This window comes from Oryctolagus cuniculus, chromosome 10, assembly GCF_964237555.1.
Source record: "Oryctolagus cuniculus chromosome 10, mOryCun1.1, whole genome shotgun sequence".
NCBI lineage: Eukaryota > Metazoa > Chordata > Mammalia > Lagomorpha > Leporidae > Oryctolagus > Oryctolagus cuniculus.
Genome location: NC_091441.1, coordinates 70,219,843 through 70,241,561, shown reverse-complemented (window position 1 = coordinate 70,241,561; position 21,719 = coordinate 70,219,843). Strand labels below are relative to the sequence as shown.

General features: G+C 45.6%; 1 protein-coding gene across 1 annotated transcript in view; it reads right to left on the bottom strand.

Annotated features, from left to right (window-relative positions):
* Nucleotides 1-21,719, bottom strand: part of LOC127492483 (translation initiation factor IF-2) — a 178,499-nt gene that overhangs the window by 49,958 nt on the left and 106,822 nt on the right. Inside the window, exon 6 of the mRNA XM_070049820.1 lies at nucleotides 19,101-19,210. Within this exon, the coding sequence (XP_069905921.1) occupies nucleotides 19,101-19,210 (110 nt within the window). The remainder of the gene's footprint in view (nucleotides 1-19,100; nucleotides 19,211-21,719) is intronic.

Sequence of the window (21,719 nt, the reverse complement as noted above, 5' to 3'; positions counted from 1 at the left end):
TTAATTTTTACTTTCAACACAAAAATCATAAAGCACCACAAGCAAAATCCAAAGTTAACTACGTGTATAAAATGATCAAGAGAACTTTATTTAGGAAATGCAAACAGTTCAGTATCAGAAGCACAGTACTATAATAAATTATATAAACCATGCTTAATTAAGAAACACCAAATGGGCCGGCGCCGCAGCTCACTAGGCTAATCCTCCGCCTTGAGGCGTTGGCACACCGGGTTCTAGTCCCAGTCGGGGAGCCGGATTCTGTCCCGGTTGCCCCTCTTCCAGGCCAGCTCTCTGCTGTAGCCAAGGAAGGCAGTGGAGTATGGCCCAAGTCCTTGGGCCCTGCACCCCATGGGAGACCAGGAGAAGCACCTGGCTCCTGCCATCGGATCAGCGCGGTACGCCTGCCGCAGCACGCCAGCTGCGGCGGCCATTGGAGGGTGAACCAATGGCAAAGGAAGACCTTTCTCTCTGTCTCTCTCTCTCACTGTCCACTCTACCTGTCAAAAAAAAGAAAGAAAAGAAAAGAAACACCAAATGAGGGCCAGCACTGTGGCTCACTTGGTTAATCCTCCGCCTGCGGCGCCAGCATCCCATATGGGCGCGAGTTCTAGTCCCGGTTGCTCCTTTTCTGGTCCAGCTCTCTGCTGTGGCCCAGGAAGGCAGTGGAGGATGGCCCAGGTGCTGGGGTGCCTGCAACCGCATGGGAGACCAGGAGGAAGCACCTAGCTCCTGGCTTCGGATCGGCGTAACTCCGGCCATAGTGGCCATTTGGGGAGTGAACCAATGGAAGGAAGCCCTTTCTCTCTGTCTCTTTCTCTCTCACTGTCTAACTACCTGTCAAATAAATAAAAATTTTAAAAAAAGAAACACCAAATGAAACACTAACAAGACGTGTGTAGCCCCATCACACTGTGCTGGAGAAACCAGATGATTGATCAGATAACGGTCCAAGTAAGAAATTGGAGATATATATATATATATATATATGTATATATATATATAAACAATAGGTATATATATAAACAATAGGTAAAATGATGGCTATTTGCAAATAACTCAATTGCATGCTACAAACACTAAGGTCCTAGTTACAGTAGCAATAAAAAAGATTAAGCTTCCAGGAATAAACACCAGCAAGATTTGCAAAATTTTCTTCAAAAAACTTTAAAACACAAATGGTGAACACAAAAGACAATCTTAACAAGTGGAAAGATAAACCATAATCTAAGACAGGAAGACTCAACACTATAAATGAAATGGATTCATGTATCATGATTCCAATAAAAATACACTTTTAAAGCTAGACAACCTTGGGGCGGCCACTGCAGCATAGTAGGTAAAGTCACTGTCTACGATGGTGGCAACGGTGGCATCCCATTTGGGTGCCAATCCTTATCCCAGCTGCTTCACTTCTGATCCAGCTCCCTGCTAATGGCTGGGGAAAGTAGCAGAAATGGCCAAAGTGCTTGGCCCTCTGCATCTGCATGGGAGACTTGGAAGAAGTTCCTGGCTCCTGGCTTCAGATCAGCCCAATTCCCGCCTTTGCAGCCATTTGGGGAGTAAACGAGCAGATGGAAGATCCCTTCTCTCTCTCTCTCTTTTTCCCTCGTCCTCTCTGTAGCTCTGCCTTTTAAATAAATAAATAAATATTTAAAAAGGAGAAAACCCAGACAAGTTTTATTCTAAAACGAAAATGGAAAGAGTAACAAAAAAAAGTATAACCAAGGAAATTAAAGGTAAGTGGAAAGTCATCTCAGATATTGATACATGTATAAGAGCTTACTAACTGTACACTAATTAAAAATAATGATTAAAAGAATAAACCCACAAATTAGACTAAAGAATCCAAAACAAAATCCAAATGCAAATGGGGAACTGAATGTATGATAAAGGTGACTTTTCCAGTCAGTGGGTAAAGGGCCGGAGTCCTGGAGCAGCGAGTTCAGCTGCTGCTTGTGACGCTGGTGATCCACATGGGTGCCGGTTCAAGTCCTGGCTGCTCTGCTTCTGATCCAGCTTCCTGCTAATGCTCCTGGGGAAACAGTGGATGGCCCAAATATATGGACCCCTGCCACCCATCTGGGAGTCCCAGATGGAGTTCCTGGCTCTAGGCTTCAGCCTGGCCCAGCCCCAGCCAAGGTGGCCATTTGCGGAGTGAACCATCAGATGGAAGATCTCTCTCACTCTCTCTCTCTTTTAACTTTTATTTAGTAAATATAAATTTCCAAAGTACAGTTTATGGATTACAATGGCTTTCCCCCCATAACTTCCCTCCCACTCGCACCCTTCCCATCTCCTGCTCCCTCTCCCATTCCATTCACATCAAGATTCATTTTCAATTCTCTTTATATACAGAAGATCGATTTAGTATATATTAAGTAAAGATTTCATCAGTTTGCACCCACACAGAACATAAAGTGTAAAATACTGTTTCAGTACTAGTTATAGCATTACTTCACATTGGACAACACATTAAAGACAGATCCCACATGAGAAGTAAGTATACAGTGACTCCTGTTGTTGACTTAACAAATTGACACTCTTGTTTATGGCGTCAGTAATCTCCCTAGGCTCTAGTCATGAGTTGCCAAGGCTATGGAAGCCTTTTGAGTTCGCTGACTTCAATTTTATTCAGACAAGGTCATAGTCAAAGTGGAGGTTCTCTCCTCCCTTCAGAGAAAGGTACCTCCTTCTTTGAAGACCTGTTCTTTCCACTGGGATCTCATTCACAGAGACCTTTCGTTTAGGTCTTCTTCTTTTTTTTTTCCAGAGTGTCTTGGCTTTCCATGCCTAAAATACTCTCATGGGCTCTTCAGCCAGATCCAGTGCCTTAAGGGCTGATTCTGAGGCCAGAGTGCTATTTAGGATATCTGCCATTCCATGAGTCTGCTGTGTATCCCGCTTCCCATATTGGATTGTTCTCTCCCTTTTTGATTCTATCAGTTAGTATTAGCAGACACTAGTCTTGTTTGTGTGATCCCTTTGACTCTTAGACCTATCAGTGTGATCAACTGTGAACTGAAATTGATCACTTGGACTAGTGAGATGGCACTGGTACATGCCACCTTGATGGGATTGTATTGGAATCCCCTGGCACGTTTCTAACTCCACCATTTGGGGCAAGTCCGATTGAGCATGTCCCAAATTGTACATCTCCTCCCTCTCTTATTCTCACTCTTATATTTAACAGGGATCACTTTTCAGTTAAAATTTAAACACCTAAGAATAATTATGTGTTAATTACAGAGTTCAACCAACAGAACTAGAACAACAACAACAAAAATACAAAAAGGGATAAAGTATTACATTGTACATCAACAGTAAGGACAAGGGCTGATCAAGTCACTGTTTCTCATAGTGTCCATCTCACTTCAACAGGTTTCCCCTTTGGTGCTCAGTTAGTTGTCGCCGATCAGGGAGAACATATGATATTTGTCCCTTTGGGACTGGCTTAATTCACTTAGCATAATGTTTTCCAGATTCCTCCATTTTGTCGCAAATGACTGGATTTCATTGTTTTTGACTGCTGTATAGTATTCTATGGAGTACATGTTCTCTTTCTCTCTCTCTTGCTCTGTCACTCTGCCTTACAAAGAAGGAAAATAAAATTTTTAAAGAGTTATGTTATGCAATAAGTAATATTAGAATCAAAAAACTATCTTGGGGGGAAACTGGATCAGTAACACTGAAGCATGACACATTCTAAGTATATAAAAGATTTAAAAGTTGCAATAGGGTGAGGAAATTCCATTATAACTATGGAAGATCCTCCTAACTAAGACTCTAAAACCAGAAGTCACAAAGTTTGAGAAATTTGACTACAGGATCCACAAATTGATCAACGATCCAACAGGAAAATAGGGACAGTATTAACATGCAGTTGAAGAAAATCAATTGCTAATAACTCTTCAAGACATTTAGTCTCACTCATAATAAAAAGAAATGCAAATTAAATTACTCTTACATTTTTTTCACCTCGTAGATTGATAGAAATAGAAAACAAATTGCTAATGTACGCTGTTGGCAAAGGTACAGAGAAACAAGACTACAGTATATCACTGACAATTATGTGAACTGGTGCACTCTGAGGGTGAGCACTGGTAATAATAACTCAAAACTACAAATGCCAATACCCTTAACCCAGCAATTTCACTTCTGGGGACTTTTCCTACAAATGTATGTTCACATGTGGATAAATATGTCTACATATGGTTATTCAATTTATATGATGTGATTTGGGGGAGCTGATCTATTCATTGAATCTGGTCAAAACCATGCAGCTCTCCCAAACTGGTAAGTGAAGATTTCTAAGATAAATTGTTAAGTGAAATAACGTGTGAAACAGGGTGTATAGAATCTAAACTTTGGGCACAGAAGTAAAAATGCATTTTTATTTGATTTTACATGCTTAAAATTTGGGGAGGCATTGGGGCCGGTGCTGTGGCATAGTGGATAAAGCCACTACCTGCACTGCCAGCATCCCAAGTGGGTGCCAGTTTGAGACCCAGCTGCTCTACTTCTGATCCAGCTCTCTGCTATGGCCTGGGAAAGCAGTAGAAGATGGCCCAAGTCCTTGGACCCCTAAACCCGCATGGGAGACTTGGAAGAAGCTCCTGGCTCCTGGCTTTGGATCGGCACAGCTCCGCCAGTTGCAGTCAATTGGGGAGTGAACCAACAGATGGAAGACCTCTCTCTCTGTCTCTCTCTACCTCTCCTTTTTGCTGTGTAACTCTGACTTTCAAGTAAATAAATAAATCTTTAAGCAAAAATTGGAGGACGCATAAATAGGAAAATATTAAGCATGGTTAGATATTGGGAAATGAGAGGACTAGATAGATGCAGAACAGAGAGATATATATTTTATGTTTTATATATTTTTATGTTTTCCAACCACTTGACTAAGGTCATATTTCAAAAATTGAAGGTAGGGCCTGGTGCCATGGCTCACTTGGCTAATCCTCCTCCTGCGGCCCCAGCATCCCAGATGGGCGCCGGGTTCTAGTCCCGGCTGCCCCTCTTCCAGTCCAGCTCTCTGCTGTGGCCCAGGAAGGCAGTGGAGGATGGCCCAAGTGCTTGGGCCCTGCACCCTCCTGGGAGACCAGGAGGAAGCACCTGGCTCCTGGCTTCAGATTGATGCAGCGCGCCGGCCGTAGTGGCCACTTGGGGGGTGAACCAATGGAAGGAAGACCTTTCTCTCTCTCTCTCTCTCTCTCACTGTCTGTAACTCTACTTCTCAAATAAATAAATAAAATCTTAAAAAGAAGAAGAAGAAGAAGAAGAAGAAGAAGAAGTAGTAGAGCAGCCAGGTCTGGAATCTGTGCCTGTATAGCATGCTAGCGCTGCACCACAACGCTGGACCCTCAAATCTTTAATTAAAAACAAACAAACTAATTAACAAAAAACGCACGCACCACATGAATATCTCTTTTCCTCGCCACCCGGTTTTGATATGAAGACCTGCCTGACATTGTGCTCTTCAAGGACTCCGTCTTGCTATTTTGATGGTGCTTTCTCAGCCAGTCCTTATCCAGTTTTAAACCTGCAGCACAGTGAGGCTGCTGCCTGTGCACTACTTGAAGTTGCTTCCTTAGTTTCACAGCACTATGGTCTTCAATGGCACAGACACTTAGAATCAGCTGAGGGCCAGGCACCGTGCTGGAGGAAATAACCTCACCCAGCTGTGGTGCGGATTCATGAATTAATACTTACAAAATGATTGGACACTTTCACTGTCATCAGCATTTGCTCAGATGACAACTGGATGATCAGTCAGATGTCTAGAGAGAGAGAGCTCTGCACTGGACAACAGAAAAGCAACAGACCTGGCACAAGGGACTGGCTTCTGGGACCAGTATTGTGGTGTAGAGGATAAAGCCACCATCTGCAGTGCCAGCAGCCCACATGTGTGCCAGTCTGTGTCCCAGCTGCTCCACTTCCCATCCAGCTCCCTTCTGATGGCCTGGGAAGGACAGTGGAGGATGGCCCAAGTACTTGAGCCCCTGCCACCCATGTGGGACACCTGGAAGAGACCCCTGGCTCTTGGCTTCAGCCTGGCCCAGCACTGGCCATCATGGCCATCTGGGGAACGAACCAAGCAGATGAAAAGGTCTTTCTCTCTGTCTCTCCCTCTCTTCTCTATAACGCTTTCCTTTTTTTTTTTTTAATTTTTAATTTGACAGAGTTATAGACAATGAGAGAGAGAGAGACAGAAAGAAAGGTCTTCTATCCACTGGTTCACTCCTCAAATGGCCGGTATGGCCGGCGCTGCACCGATCTGAAGCCAGGAGCCAGGTGCTTCCTCCTGGTCTCCCACGCAGGTGCAAGGCCCAAGCACTTGGGCCATCCTCCACTGCTTTCCTGGGCCACAGCAGAGAGCTGGACTGGAAGAGAAGCAACTAAAACCCCAGCGCCCACATGGGATGCTGGCGCCACAGGCGGAGGATTAACCAAGTGAGCCATGGCACAGGCCCCATGTAACTCTGACTTTCAAATAAATAAATAAATTGATCTGTAAAAAAAAAAAAAAAAAAAAAAAAAACACACACACACACACACACACACAGATGATGGCTTCCAAGAACAGGAGATGATTCCCCAGTAAACAAAGGTGGAAATGGGCACCTACCTAGGAGACCGTGTATTATTGATAGTAATAATGATAAAGATAAGACTCTACCTGTTACTTCAACACCTGCTGTGTTGCACTTTTTAACCGCTTAGTCTCGTTTAATCACATGCAACCCTGCAAAATCTACTGTCTATCTCCGTTGTGTAGATAAGGAAACTACACTTAGCCCCTAAGCACCCAGCAGTTTCAAGAAGAGTAACTAGAAGTCCACGGTTGCTGAAGTCAACATGAATGAGGCCACGCAGCGAGTGCTTCAACCTCTCTTTTAACAAGGTGGTCCACAGGATGAGGGGAGGAGTTGGTGCCTGCTGGTTTGCGACCTACGACTCCACTGGGCTGGGTTAGGCCGGGCTGAGTTTTGAGTAAAGCCTTCTCACAGGCCTACTGCATGCTCCAGATCTTTCCATCTCTTGAGGTCTTGCTCTCAGTCTCAAAACTCTAGCACCAATCTCCCACGGAGATCCACCCATGACTGGGAGTCTCACTTCACAGGTTGGGAGATGCGTCTGGCTGTGCTCTGTTACCACCTGAGGATGCCACTCCCACCATCAACTCAAAATCAGCAGGCTCAAACCGAAAGCCAGGCTTCTCGGTCTCCTCCACTTCTGCCCTTGCATTCTTTACACAGAGTAGATACTCCATAAATTAAATTACCCCAGAACCTTGTCAAAGAAATATACATGAGAACCCAATATGGTTAACAGAGATTAATTACATATAATTCATCTTCAAGACATGGTATACTAACTTGGATGATTTCTTTAAAGATTATCTCCTTCCCCGAACTTGACTCTTTTCTTCTATATGATGGAAACCTCACTAAGGAATGACAACACTAGGAGAAGGTTAATAAATTATTCTCAAATACTCACTGGAAACTCTTAGATCCTATCTGTCGCTCCCCGTCTTCGTGGAGGAACGACACAGGACCCTGCGCTGTTCTTTTGTCTGCTCGGCCCTCCCCAGGTTTGCCGCTGGTTCTTCCCGGGTTGGCTACCGTCCCTTCCACCTCCGTGGAAGGGCGGTTCCCCCTGCCACTTTCCCCACTTCCACGGGAGAGCGGCACACCGCCGACCGGCTCTCTCGGGGGCTGCACAGGTGTTCCTTCAGATAGATGTTCCCGGTGCATGTTGTCTCTCTCCTCCTTTATAGTCCTCTTCCACCAATCCCAACTCTGCTACCCACACGCCTAGTACGCTGCTCTCCTCCAATCAGGAGCAGGATCAGCTCCTGCAGGTCATCACTCAAGTTGGCGAGAGGCAGCTGCATAGAAGTTGTTACTCCCTTCTCAGCGCCATATTGTGGGAGAGCAGATGCATAGAATAAGTCTTAATTCCAGTAACAGTCTAGTCCGAGTTGCTCCCCACACCTATCTACATTAAATATCATTCCCAAGACTGAAGACTTTGTTTGCTGTGGAATTTTATCAGATTTTTTATTTTATAAGATATTACATTAAAATATTGTGGACCTTAACTACTGGAGGATTTGTGGGGTTTGTTTTTGCATTTTTGATTATTCCTTAAATGTGGCACCTCATTCTAGTCCTGGTTCTGCCAGCGGAGGGCCTGATTTTGGAGCAAGAGAAGAGAAAAAAGCTTTAACATATTTACTTTCTATTTCCTGCTTGGGACACAAAAACTGATGCAGCCATACAATCTTTGCATTAAATCATTATTCTGTTTAAAGCTGCCATTCCTCTCCTGATTGCCAGTCCTTCACCATTTTTATGGTGCAAGATCTCACTTCCAGGAGGTTCTCATAAGAAAGACATTCCACTGGCGAAGGCAAACACACAAAGAAGATGTATGCAGAGACATTAAACTGTATAAAGATATATATATTTCTAAAGAACAAAGGCAAAGCTTTTCCCAAGCTTTGTCCTTTGAAGGAAAGGAGCTTTCTTCCTACTGCTCCTCTTGCCAACTGGTTCCCCAACAAGCAGGCTTCGGAAAAGTGGCAATTCAAAGAGGTGATGCTACTGACTTCACAATGAAGAAGAAGCACGGGGAGTGGAAGCCTTGACAGGATGCAAATTTACATCATCCGCAAACTGATCGGGATATCTAAAGCTGCGTACAAAAGGAAGTGAGCTCCATGTTTAAAACCAGGTTTGAAATACAATTCCTTATATAAAAGAAAGATTAAAGAGGAAAACACACCTGCATTTTTCAGAGAGCAGTAACTGTCAGATTACGTTAAGTGTGGAGACTACAACACAGAATCTGACTGTACCTCTTGGTTTTCCTCTTAAACTTTTCTATACTGTAAGTCAATGCTCCCACGTTTCACTAAAAGAAGCGAGCACAGCTAGTATTTTTTTTAATATATATAAAAACCCTTCTAGATATAACAACAGGCACTTTCAACTGCTGTCTTCGCAAATAAGGATTTTAAGTTTCTGTGTTTATTCTTGTACATTATCTTTGGAAGAAGAGGCACCATTGTAATTATCCAAATACAACAGCTGTAAAATCGCCTGGAAAACACAAAGAAACTATTTCAGAGCAGTCAACAAGCACTTAAAAACTGAGGGAGCTTAACAGAGTGCAAAAGAGAAAAACTGAATTGCCGCTAACGGCCAAATGAATGATGATTTTCCAGCATCACACTTTTCCAGGCCTGCAGACACGATCTGAACTGTCTGCTGCTACAGCTGAAGTCACAGGGATACCTTTCAGAAGGAAGCCACCACACGAGCAGACTACTGAGATGAGAAGCAGCTCCTGGTGGGCAGACCCAGAGGTGTGGGAACAGAACACGAACCTGACCTTCAGGGAAGAGTCTGTCTGCTGGGGCAGGCGAGACTGGGGAGTGCACCCTCTCAGAACCCCCGAGGATCCTGTAGATAGAAATGAACACCCTCGGCCGGCACCACGGCTCACTTGGCTAATCTTCTACCTACAGTGCCGGCACCCCAGGTTCTAGTCCCGGTCAGGGTGCCGGATTCTGTCCCGGTTGCTCCTCTTCCAGTCCAGCTCTCTGCTGTGGCCCAGGAAAGCAGTGGAGGATGGCCCAAGTGCTTGGGCCCTGCACCCGCATGGGAGACCAGGAGGAAGCACCTGGCTCCTGGCTTCGGATCGGCATAGCGCGACGGTCGTATTGGCCATTTTGGGGGTGAACCAACAGAAGGAAAACTTTTCTCTCTGTCTCTCTCTTTCTCTAACTCTGCCTGAAAAAGAAAGAAAGAAAGAAAGAAAGAAAGAAAGAAAGAAAGAAAGAAAGAAAGAAAGAAAGAAAGAAAGAAAGAAAGAAAGAAAGAAAGAAAGAAAGAAAGAAAGAAAAAGAAATGAACACCCTCTGCATGATGAGAGGAGGACCAAAGGGGGCTATGAAAAAGCAGCTGCCGAATCAAGTATATCTCAAGCCCTGTTCCGCTAAACTCGTTCTGGCTCCCTAAAGCAGTTCATTTACTCACTACTTCCCACTGACTCTTCCCCACTGATTCACTGAAATCAGGTCAGCTGCAGACACAAGCAAGGCTTGCACGGCCAGCAACTGAAAGGGGCCCATGTGCAGGAAATCCCAATGGGGAACCCACAACATCCTGTTAGGCTTGGAATCTCCGAGCTGAACTTGAACACAGTCTACCTGACACTGGGGGCAACGCCAAAGCACACTGAGGTGGAGACACATGCTCCACCAGCTCAGTATCACCTTGCTTCCCACCTGGGCCATGTCACAGCAGGGAGCAGCGTTCCTCAAGCCTTTACGGAGCCTACGCAGCGCGACTTGCAGACGGATTTTTTCAGCTCCATATAAAGAGGTTTCCAAAATTAGAGTTGTCCAGAAATAGGACAGTGCCACCTTCTTAGGTAGGGAGTTCTCTGTTCCTGGAAGGCTTCAGGCAGAGTCAGGGTCACCCCTGGCCAATTCATTCATCCACCAGGAACTGCATGAAGGGGTTCAGGAGCACTGTTCCCAGTGCAATCCTACAAGGCAAGCAGCAGACCCCTCCCTCGTCTGAGATGCCTTAGTTCATAGGGCTCCCTCTTGGGCCAGAAGCAACAGACAAGTCTAAATAAAGACGCAACAGGGGCAGGGTTTGTGGCACAGCCCGTTCAGCCACAGCTTGGGATGCCCGCATCACATACTGGAGTACCTGGGATGGCGGCCTGCCGCCGCCTCTGCTTGCAATCCAACCTCCTGCTAATGCCCCTAGGGGAGCACCAGAAGGGGCTCCAGTGCCTGAGCACCTGCCACCATGTGGGACGCCCGGATTGAGTTCTAGCCTCCTGACTTTGGCCCAGCCCAGTCATGGCTGCTCTGTGCATGGGAGCGAACCAGTGGACAGAAGATTAGATCTATCTGTCACTCTGCCTTTCAAGTAGATGAAAATAAACATTTTCAAAATTTCTTTAAAAAAAGATTATGTCAAAACAGGACTTCATCTCCGCCTAATTAGATTAATATAAACTTGAAAGCAGAGTTGCCCAAGTCAGAGATGCAGCTAAGGATTTAACGATTCTTTTTCCATCAAAGGCACAGCATCCTCTCTTGAAAACAGAAAAGCTATGTAAAGCTACAGAAGAGCTTCTAATGAGATGTATAATGAAATGCATCATCATCCTATCACCCGGCTGAAATCTCAGCACCGTCAGAGGTGACTGGCTTCCAATTCACAACAAAACATTGTTTCCAAGTCACAGCAAAACATTTTTATGGTCAATGAATCATACTTTTTTTTTTTTTTTTTTTGCTTTACTTTTCATTCCTTCTTCCATTTGGGAGCATTTGGGTCAAAAAGATTTTTATTATAAAATCACGAATGTCTCATGACCTGAGCATGAAATCACACCAGTTTCAGAGCCAGGTGCCAATCATGCACACACTGAAAGGCCATCTTAGTCAGGGTCTCCAGACTTTCAGCCACTAAAGGGCCTTCTTCGTGGTTTTGATATGTACAGGCCTTCTGTGCTATTTACTGATCATGTTTCTACAATTCAAGTCAGTCTTTTGACTGAAAATAAGTTTGTTTAAAAGGACAATTTATGGCTGGCGCCAAGGCTCACAAGGCTAATCCTCCGCCTGTGGCGCTGGCATTCTGGGTTCTAGTCCCGGTTGGGACGCCGGATTCTGTCCTGGTTGTTTCTCTTCCAGTCCAGCTCTCTGCTGTGGCCCGGGATGGCAGTGGAGGATGGCCTAAGTCCTTGGGCCCTGCACCCACATGGGAGACCAGGAAGAAGGGCCTGGCTCCTGGCTTCGGATCGGCGCATCGCGCTGGCCGTGGCAGCCATTAGGGGAGTGAACCAACGGAAGGAAGACTTTTCTCTCTCTCTCTCTTTCTCTCACTGTCTAACTCTGCCTGTCAAAAAAAAAAGGACAATTTATATGACTACCATCAACAAAAAGCCAGTATCATTGGTCATAAATTAAAAGCAAATTAAAAATTAAAAAAAGGTGGTTAAGCCACCACCTGCTAGGCTGGTATCCCATATGGGGCCAGTTTAAGTCCCGGCTGCTCCACTTCAGATCCAGCTCCCTGCTACTGGCCTGGGAAAAGCATTGAAAGATGGCCCAAGTGCCAGGGCCCCTGCACCCATGTGGGAGACCAGGATAGAGTTCCAGGCTCCTGGCATTGGCTTGGCCCAACTGTGGCCATTGCAGCCATCTGGGGAGTGATAACCAATTTAAGTCAAATTAATAAATAAAATAAATCTTAAAAAAAAAACCCACAATGAAAATGTCATCCTGTAATAACTTGAGGGAGCAAAACTGAATTTAACTTAACAAGTGTCTCAATAATTTCCTGAAGGGAAACTTCAAGTCCTGGCTCCATCAGCTTCTAAAACTCTACCTTTCCTGATCCTCCAAAGGCCAGGGAAGCAGAGGGGCAGCTGCAAACAAAATACCATCGAACCAAAGAGAAAGCCTGGGCACTGCCCTGGCCCACACTCAGCAGCTGTGGACCTGGGCAGGCCGCTCCGCCTTGGAACACTTCTGTTTCCTGCCGATGAACTGGGACGAACGACGCCTCTTGCGGCTTCTTTATAGAAGGAATCTGTGCTTGTGTAAACCGGAAAGTCCACGTGGACTGAAGGTGGTAGCAGAGAGAGGAGCAGTGATCCATGCACAGGAAGTCTGCACCCAGGGTAAAGGGCTTCACAGGAAGAGCCGCAGCGGCATTTCTTAAAACTGAGCAGTGCAGGGGTTCACGCACTTCATGGCCTGATGCCTTAACAGAAGCAGTAGGCTCTGAGTCCAGGAAGAGTCTGGGTTCCTATTACAAGTATTCATCCTTCTCTCTGAAATCATAGGCTTTCTTCACTCAGCATCTGAAAACCTTGTGCAATGGATGAGTCCTCCCAGGACTCCAAGCCAGGGTGGATGCACAGCTGAGCCAGGGCCAGGCTACCTAATCAATAAAACCATTATTTTACAAAGGAAGTGATTTTCCTCCATCATTTGCATACAAAGAGCTTTACTGGATTAAGTGTGAACCCCTGCTCCAGGAGGTGAGATACCAGGAGAGAGGAGGCTAAATGGCAAGCTTCCAATGCCCCAGAGAGAAGAACAGGGACACTGAGCCAACAGGGAAGGGGAAACACAACCTACCACAAAGCTACCATGGGTGACTGCAGCGTCACTCATATTCACCAACAGCCCATCAGACAGGAGCTTCAACACCAAGTTCCTCCCTGTGCTGTGGGCTGGGCAGGGGGTTAGTGAACATAGGAGCCAACAGGATTCCAGAGCCTCTGTACCTCAGCTCTGCACTGCTAAAAAGTCCACCCCCTTACACGCTAATTCATCACACCCACCATCCCGTGATGCACCCGGGCCTCCTCCACCATGAAGACGCCATGATGAACACGTGTATGCTGCGCTTCATGTGAAGACTGCATGGATCCTTCCCAGGATCATCATGTGCACTGAACCCCACCCAAACTCCACCTCCTCTGTATATTCAATGAGGACACGACCCCTACCCAAAAAAGGGGGCAGCCACACACGGGTGCCTGGGATTCTCCCGCATTCACTTCTGAGCGTGTACTATCCCTTTAATCTCTTTAAATAAATCCTGCTTCCGCTCCTGCACTTCATCTATGTCTCGGCTCTGAATTCCTCTCTGAGGCAGACACGAGAAGTTGGAATAAATCCAGCTGGGGAATCCCTATCCCCCACAAAACCTGGGCCCGTGGCACAGCCAGCACCACAGCACCACAGCACCACAGACAGATACGTGGAGATGTCACTGGCCCTTCCTCCATTGGCTCTGGAATCACGGAATACCTAACCTCATATTGAAAGTGGTGTTCAGGTTCCCACAGTTATACAGTGCCAGGTTAAATTCAAATGAAACACACACACACACACACACACACACACACGCGCGCGCGCGCGCACGCGTAGCCTCACTAATGGGCATTTATTCAGTTTTCGAGAACACACGTGTGGTTCACCATGAGTTTATTCTCATTCCCAGAAATCAGAGTTGGCCACAGGCATAAGTGGCAGCAGGGAGTGGTACTGCCTCACAGGTAGGGGGCTCCAGGTGGTATGGCCTCACCTCTGCAGGAGAGAACACGCCTAGTGCTGACAGTGCCTTAACAGTGCACACAAGGATAGCAAGGTTCACTGACCAAGTGACCAAGTCACTACATCTCAGAATGGAAAAGTCAACTCCAAATGACATCAAGAGGAGAACACGAAACCTGGTATGAAATTCAGGTGTACACTCACAAAGCCTTTAAAAAGAGAGACTCCCCTGGCAGAAAGAAATAGCTGTTTTCCTATAATGAAGTTTTCATTCTTAAATAGCTTTTATTTTCATTGTACAATAAATGTTTATTGGAGAATATAAAAAGTACAGAAAAGAAAAAATGATAAAATCATCCATAATCCCATTATTCAGACAGAAACATTACTTATTTTTTGTATATTCTTCCAGATTTTTTTCCTATATGAATAAATATATACATTTTCAACTGAAGTGGGATCACAGTGTACACACTGTTTTGCAACTTGCTTTTCTTTAATTCAACATTTTCCATGTTCAATAAATATAGTTCAACAAGTTCTTCTACAGGCACCAGAGAAACTATACAGTTATAGCAACAGTGGCTCAACCAATCTGTGTTACACACACATTAAAAAGATGGAGGATAATCCATTTCAATTTTTAATGTTTAAGTGATGGATGTCTTCCAGTGAAAAATTCTACCTATGGGGTCGGCATTGTGGCACAGCAGGTTAAGCCACCACCTGCAATGCAGGCATCCCATATGGAGTGCCAGTTCGAGACTGGCTGTTCTGTTTGCAATCCAGGTCCCTGCTAATGCACCTGGAGAAGCAGCAGAAGATGCTCCAAGTGCTTGGGCCCCTGCCAGCCATGTGGGAGACCTGGATGTAGTTCTGAGCTCCTAGTTTCAGCCTAGCCCAGTCCCGGCCATTGAGGCATTTGGGGAATGCAGCAGATGGGAGATTCTGCCATCTGTGTGTGTCTTTCTGCCTTTCAAATAAATAAATAAATAAATATATTTTTAAAATGTCATCTAAATCCATCAAAGTGAAATCAGACAAACATGAAACACTCTTCTAGAAAAAACAGTCATCTGGGCCAGCACTGCGGTGCAGCGGGTTAAAGCCCTGGCTTGAAGCGCCGGCATCCTATATGGGTGCTAGTTCAAGACCCAGCTGCTCCTCTCCTGATCCAGCTCTTTGCTACGGCCTGGGAAAGCAGTAGAAGATGGCCCAAGTCCTTGGGCCCCTGCACCCTCGTGGAAGACCCAGAAGAAGCTCCTGGCTCCTGGTTTCAAATCAGTGCAGCTCCAGCTGTTGCGGCCATCTGGGGAGTGAACCAGTGGATGGGAGACCTCTCTCTCTGTCTCTACCTCTCTCTGTAACTCTGTCGTTCAAATAAATAAAATAAATCTTAAAAAAAGAAAAAACAATCATCTGAGTAGTTGATCAGGTGAGCACTTTCCATCAAATCTCTTGGGGACATGTACACCACACTTGTGGGTAGAAGTCAGGAGTCCACCGACTGAAACTCCCCAAGGGCTTAGGGCACATCTGGGTGAGATTTACGGAATATCTCTCGGTGGCAATTTAAGGAACACTGCTTCCCTGAGAACTGACTTTTTGTCATTTTGATAAATATCTTTATCATTGACCCTTGCTTTAAAGTCTACTTTTGTGATGTTTGGCATCATAGCTACCCCAGCTGCCTTTCGGCTGATGTGTTTGCATCCTGTGTCTTCTTCCATGCTTTTACTTTCACCCCTTCTCTATTCTTTCATCTAACGGATGTCTACTGCAAGCAGCAGACAATTTTAACTATCCAGATTGACACCCTCTGTCTATTATTATCCAGTTGCATTTTATGTAATTATATGAGTGAAAAATGACTGTGTTGCTATTTGTTTTCAGTGTGTCCTATCTGTTGTGTTTCTGTATCTCTCCTTTCTGATTTTCTTTTGGATTCCTGAGTAACTCATCATTTCAATCTCCCGCCTCCTATTAAAATGCTAATTACACACGACTATTGTTGCAGTGTTGACTCTGGAGATGACCACGTGCCCCCTAACTTACCAGAGTCTAAGAGAAATTAGTTCATCAGCAGTTTGTTGGACAGTGGTAGGATCTGCACTCCACCCCCAGCCCTCATGCTACCATCATGTAATTTACTTCTACTTCTACTTCTAGCACACCCCCACAGACACTGTTGTTCTGCAGTCAGCGCTCATGTCCTTTATTGCTTTCGTTGCTCTTCTGTCCTTCCTATATTTCAAGTTTCCATCCAGGCCCATGTTTCTGTTGGCCTGAAGACTTCCCTTTGGCCTTTTTTCTACTGCAGGTCTTCTGAAGACAAGGTCTCTCTGCTTTTGTTTGCTTGAAAACTTCCTTTGGTTGTTTTCATTTTTGAACGATCTTTTCACTGCAAATAGAATCCTAGGTAGACAATCACTTTCTTTCGTAACTGCAGAAACTGTCATTTCATTGTCTTCTGATTTCCATTGTTTTTGTTGAAAAGTCAGTGGTCAGTCCTCCAGCTATCCCTTGATGGCAATGTTCTGCTCTGACTTGAACACTTCCTCTTTGTGCTTCAGTTTCACAATGTATGAGTCAGGTGTGGTCTTCTCCGTATTGAACACATCCAGAGTTGGCAAAGCTTCTTGGGAGAAACCTTGGTCTGCATCATTTCGAATACTGCCTCTTCGCCCTCTCACTTGTCACTGTTCCCTTCATTTGCAGAATTTGGGCCTTTTCATCATGTCTCTATGGCTCTTATTATTTCTTCTCTATTTCCCCATTTCTCTTTTCTCTGTTTCACTCCTTACTTTTTAAAAATTTACTTACATTAAAAAGTTTGTTGATATCTTATGTCCAATTTGCTATTCAATCTATTTAATTCCTCATTTCAGTCATTGTATTTTTCACTCCCAGAATTTCCACTTAAGTCTTTTTCACTCATTCTGTTTTACTTGGGAAATTTTCCATCTGGTCATCTACTTTCTTGACTATATTAATGACCATGCTTTTTAGATCCATAGCTGACTATTCCAGTGTCTACATCACCTACTGCCATTTCCATCATCATTTTTTATGTGCTTTTTCCCTTTCTTCTTCTTATTTTAATGATATGGCAATATTTCCTGGCATTCTTGTCAAGTTTCTTTTGGACAGTAGTCAGTGTGCATCTAAACCAGTGAGATGTGGGGCAGGCACTGGCCTAGTGGTTAAGACTCCAGGTGAGACACTCAAGTTACACTTCTGACTTTAGCTTCCTGCCAGTATGACCCTCACAAGCAGCAGGTGATGGCTCAAGGACTTGAATCCCTGCCACCCACGTGGGAGACCTGCACTGGAATGTTCCCAGCTCCTGGCTTTGGCTTGACCCAGTCCTGGCCATTGAGGGCACTTGGGAGGTGGTAACCCAGTGGACAGGAGCACGCTCTCTCCAACTCTCTAATAAATAATAAATTAAAAATTTTAAGAAAACTAACCAGGGGGCCAGCACCGTGGCTCACTTGGTTAATCCTCTGCCTGCAGCGCCAGCATCCCATATGGGCGCTGGATTCTAGTCCTGTTGCTCCTCTTCCAGTCCAGCTCTCTGCTGTGGCCCGGGAGGGCAGTGGAGGATGGCCCAAGTGCTTGGGCCCTGCAGCCGCATGGGAGACCAGGAAGAAGCACCTGGCTCCTGGCTTCAGATCGGTGCAGTGCGCCGGCCATAGCAGCCATTTGGGGAGTGAACCAATGGAAGGAAGACCTTTCTCTCTGTCTCTTTCTCTCACTTTCTAACTCTATCTGTCAAATAAATAAATAAATAAAAGAAAACTAATCAGATAATTTGACGCTCTCGCAAATGTTACAATCTTCAGAGAGAATTTGCTTTTGATTTCTGATAAACAGTACAAGGACAAATTACTACAGTAATAATTAGAGAACTAAAGTAAACAGGTTCAAAGCTGTGTTTCAGTGTTTTAGGAAGGTTGCCCATTTCAGGTTCAAATTTCCTACTCCTCAGTCAGGGCCAGGCCCTCATAAGAAGTCAGGATGCTTCCCGCAGCTCCTCCCTGACCCTGCCAGTTCAGTCTCCCAGGCTTTGAGAGTGGCCTTCTCTTTGCATCAGAACCCCTGAGATATCAACTCAGCAGCGAATCCCCTACAGAGAACAGCAGTGCAGAGCAGCAGGCTCACCTTAGTGTTCTTCCCTGCTGCCTGTTCCACACTGCCTTCACAGCTAAATCCCCTAGTTTTGTCTCCCAGCTCCATAAATCCTCCCAAAGCTCTATGCATGGTCTCAGATTTTCTGACACCACTTTTGTTAAAGTGTCTTTGCCTCTCCACCCACAAGTCCCTTAGGAACCAGCAAGCACAGTAAGGGGAAAGGCATCTTGGAAAGCCAGGCTTCATCCATGATCCCCTCTCCTTCAGGATCCTGGTCCTTCCAGCCCTGGCCACTTTGTCCAGGTTCTCTAAAACTTTGCACAGAAAACTGGTCTGTAAGCTACTCCACTTTCACTAAAAGCAAAAATCCTTTTAGGATAAAATGAACTACGGCTTTCATCTCTTGATCCTGTATCTTACCCGGGTAACTCCTCTTTTTTTGTTAAAAGCTGCTCTAAAAGCCCTCAGAGGCACTTAGTTAAATGGCAGCTGACTTAAAAGCCAACATAAACAGCATCCAATTATCCCAAATATCCATCAGAATTCTGCCTACCCACCACATAGGCTCCTCTGCTCCTGCTGTAAATCTGAACACTTCCTGGTTTTTGACCAACTTGGATTTGCCAAATCCCACTTCTGGGTTCCTCTTGCTACGCGTGGTGGCCCAGTCTGGGTCCAACCTATTCTGTCCTACAGAAAATTCTTCCTTCTGAGTCACTACTCCATGCAACCAGACCCAGAGGCCTCAGGTTTACCCACTGAATCTGCCTATGCTCTTGGCCCATGCCCAGCAAACCCAGTGTTTGTGTTCCTCCTCCCCAGTCTCACTGAGGAGCTCTGACAGCACAGACAGTCTCACCTCTCAGGGGGACCACGCATTCCAGCTTTCTCCAAAGGCAAACCAATCTTCTGTCAGCAGCTACATCTCTAACTCTTCTGGAAAGGATAGCGCGGATTCTCAGGTACCTGCTGTATGGGTTGAACAGAATTTGGCACTCCAAAATCATGCAAAAGTTTAAGCCCCAAAGTCTTAACTGTAAATGAATTAATCTTAATAATTGGTGACCTAAGTGTTATTCAATTATTACATCTGGGCAGAACACCTGGGGGGAGGCCTTTTGGTCCCTGGAGACTTGCCCCCAGCAGGTATCTGAGGGCTGATTCTATGAGCCGAGCACGAATCCTCTCTGCCTCCCAGCTCACCATGGGATCCTCCCTGTGCACGTGTTCCGCCATCCACTGCCATCGTAAGATGCTAGACCAATGGGGCTCCTCAGTTTTTCACTGTGAAATTCCACCACTATGAGGCAAGGTAAACCGCTTGACTTCTAAGTTAAACTCCTCTCGGGTATTTTAAGGCAAAGTCTTTTTTAAGGTTAAAATACTGAAAAGGTAACACACCAGGGTAACAATTCGCTGCTTTTCAGATTTTTCACACTGAAACGTTCATCTCTAAGCGGCTCCTCTGTGCTCCCTCTTTCAGGTTCAGGGGTTCCCTTGCTTTTCATCCTCCACCACTCACTCGTCAGTTCAAAGTGCGTAAGTGGGGTGGGCATTTGCTGTGCAGTTAAGAAGACACTTGGAATGCCTGCATCAGGTATGCCTGCTCCCAATACCAGCTTCCTGCAATGCACACACTGGGAGGCAGCAGGTGACGGCCCAAGTCCTCAATTCCCTGCCACCCACATGGCAGACCCAGATGGAGTTCCTGGCTCCTGGCTTTGGCCTGACCTAGGCCCAGCTTCTGCAGGCATTTGGAGACTAAACCAGTAGATTGGAGATCTCTCTCTCTCTCTCTCTCTCACTCATATACGTTAAATAAATAATAGCCCTTTTTAAAAAAAAATCACAAACTTGAGTATAAAAGAAACACAAAAGTATTTTTATTATTATTAACCATAAACAACTGAAAAAGACACTCTTTCCTTCAAAAAATCATAATGAATTCCAAAGCCAAATAAAAAATAACTTTGCATCATCTTTTTTTTTTTAAGATTTTATTTATTTATTTGAGAGGTAGAGTTACAGACAGTGAGAGAGAGAAACAGAGAGAAAGGTCTTCCTTCCATTGTTTCACCCCCCAAAATGGCCGCTACAGCCGGCGCACTGCAGGAGCTAGGCCCTTCCTCCTGGTCTCCCATGCGGCTGCAGGGCCCAAGCACTTGGGCCATCCTCCACTGCCCTCCCGGGCCACAGCAGAGAGCTGGACCGGAAGAGGAGCAGCCGGGACTAGAACCAGCACCCATATGGGATGCTGGCGCCTCAGGCGGAGATTAGCCAAGTGAGCCATGGCGCTGGCCCCAGCATTATCTTCTATTATATAAATTATATATATTTATAACATATTCCTTCAAAAGGCATTTTTATCTCAGAAAATATGTGGTCTCATTCTTTATGTAATAAACTACCCAGTTGATGCTTAATAAATAACAATGATTGTATCATTTGTAACATACGAAGTATCTTAACCTATATATTATAGAGCAACTGCATTCTCAAATTTGCCAAATTTTCCCTATTTACATCAAATAGATCATGACATTTTCTTGCAAACACACAAACTTAAACCCCATTTCTTTTGATTTTTAAGACTAGCCTTTTGCAGCACACTCCACTGCAGGCTTTCCCAAAGCTGCTCGCTCAGAGTGTGGAGGCTGATGCCAACAGCAGAGATCTCATTAAGGGCAGCCCTGCTGAGCTCGGCCCCAGCCTTTGCTGCAGACAGGAATCGTTTGAAGCCCTGATGTACGTTCCTTAAGCCCAAGAGCCCCAGCTGACTTTAGGTCCTCAGTGCCACAGCGGCTGTCAGAGACAAAGACCCTCCTTTGTCAGAAGGACTCCTGAGAGTTCTGTGCCATGCTGCCGCTTCCCTGGGGTGCTGGGAACGTGCCCTCCCATGAGCAGATCTGCAGGCCATGCTGTCGTGCCGGCTGCACTGGGAAGACTGCAGCAAAAGTCAGGTAACCCAGAAATGACCAAGCATCAGCCCAGAGCTGATGTGGGGGGACTGCAGGCACAGAACCCTTAAAGCAAGGCTGATTCTCAGGTCAGTCCTTCCAGGGTTGCCATATAATCGGGTGCAGTTCAAAGGAAGCAGAATCAAAGTTCTCTGAGGTTCTCATTTGTAAAGGTTCCGGAACAGACCTTTTCCCAACCACCGCCAGCATCTCTCCCTGTCTCTGCAGTACCCTGCAGTTTGGCATCTCCACCTGACCTGGGCAGAACGCCTCCAGCTGCTCTGGGGCGCCCTTGTTAGACAGACACGTGCACTCAAAGGTACAGAACATTCCTGCTTCTCCAAGGACCACAACCAAATGTGACGCGAGGCCCAAGATGGGCACTACGGGGTTGGCACGTCCTGCTGCCCCTCCCGGGGGTCAGCCGTAGGCTGGAGGCTGACTCACGGGTCAGCAGCTCCTCTGAAGCCGGCACTCGGCAGAAGATGTCTCATATCAGCCAAGTTACGCTCGGCAGTTGT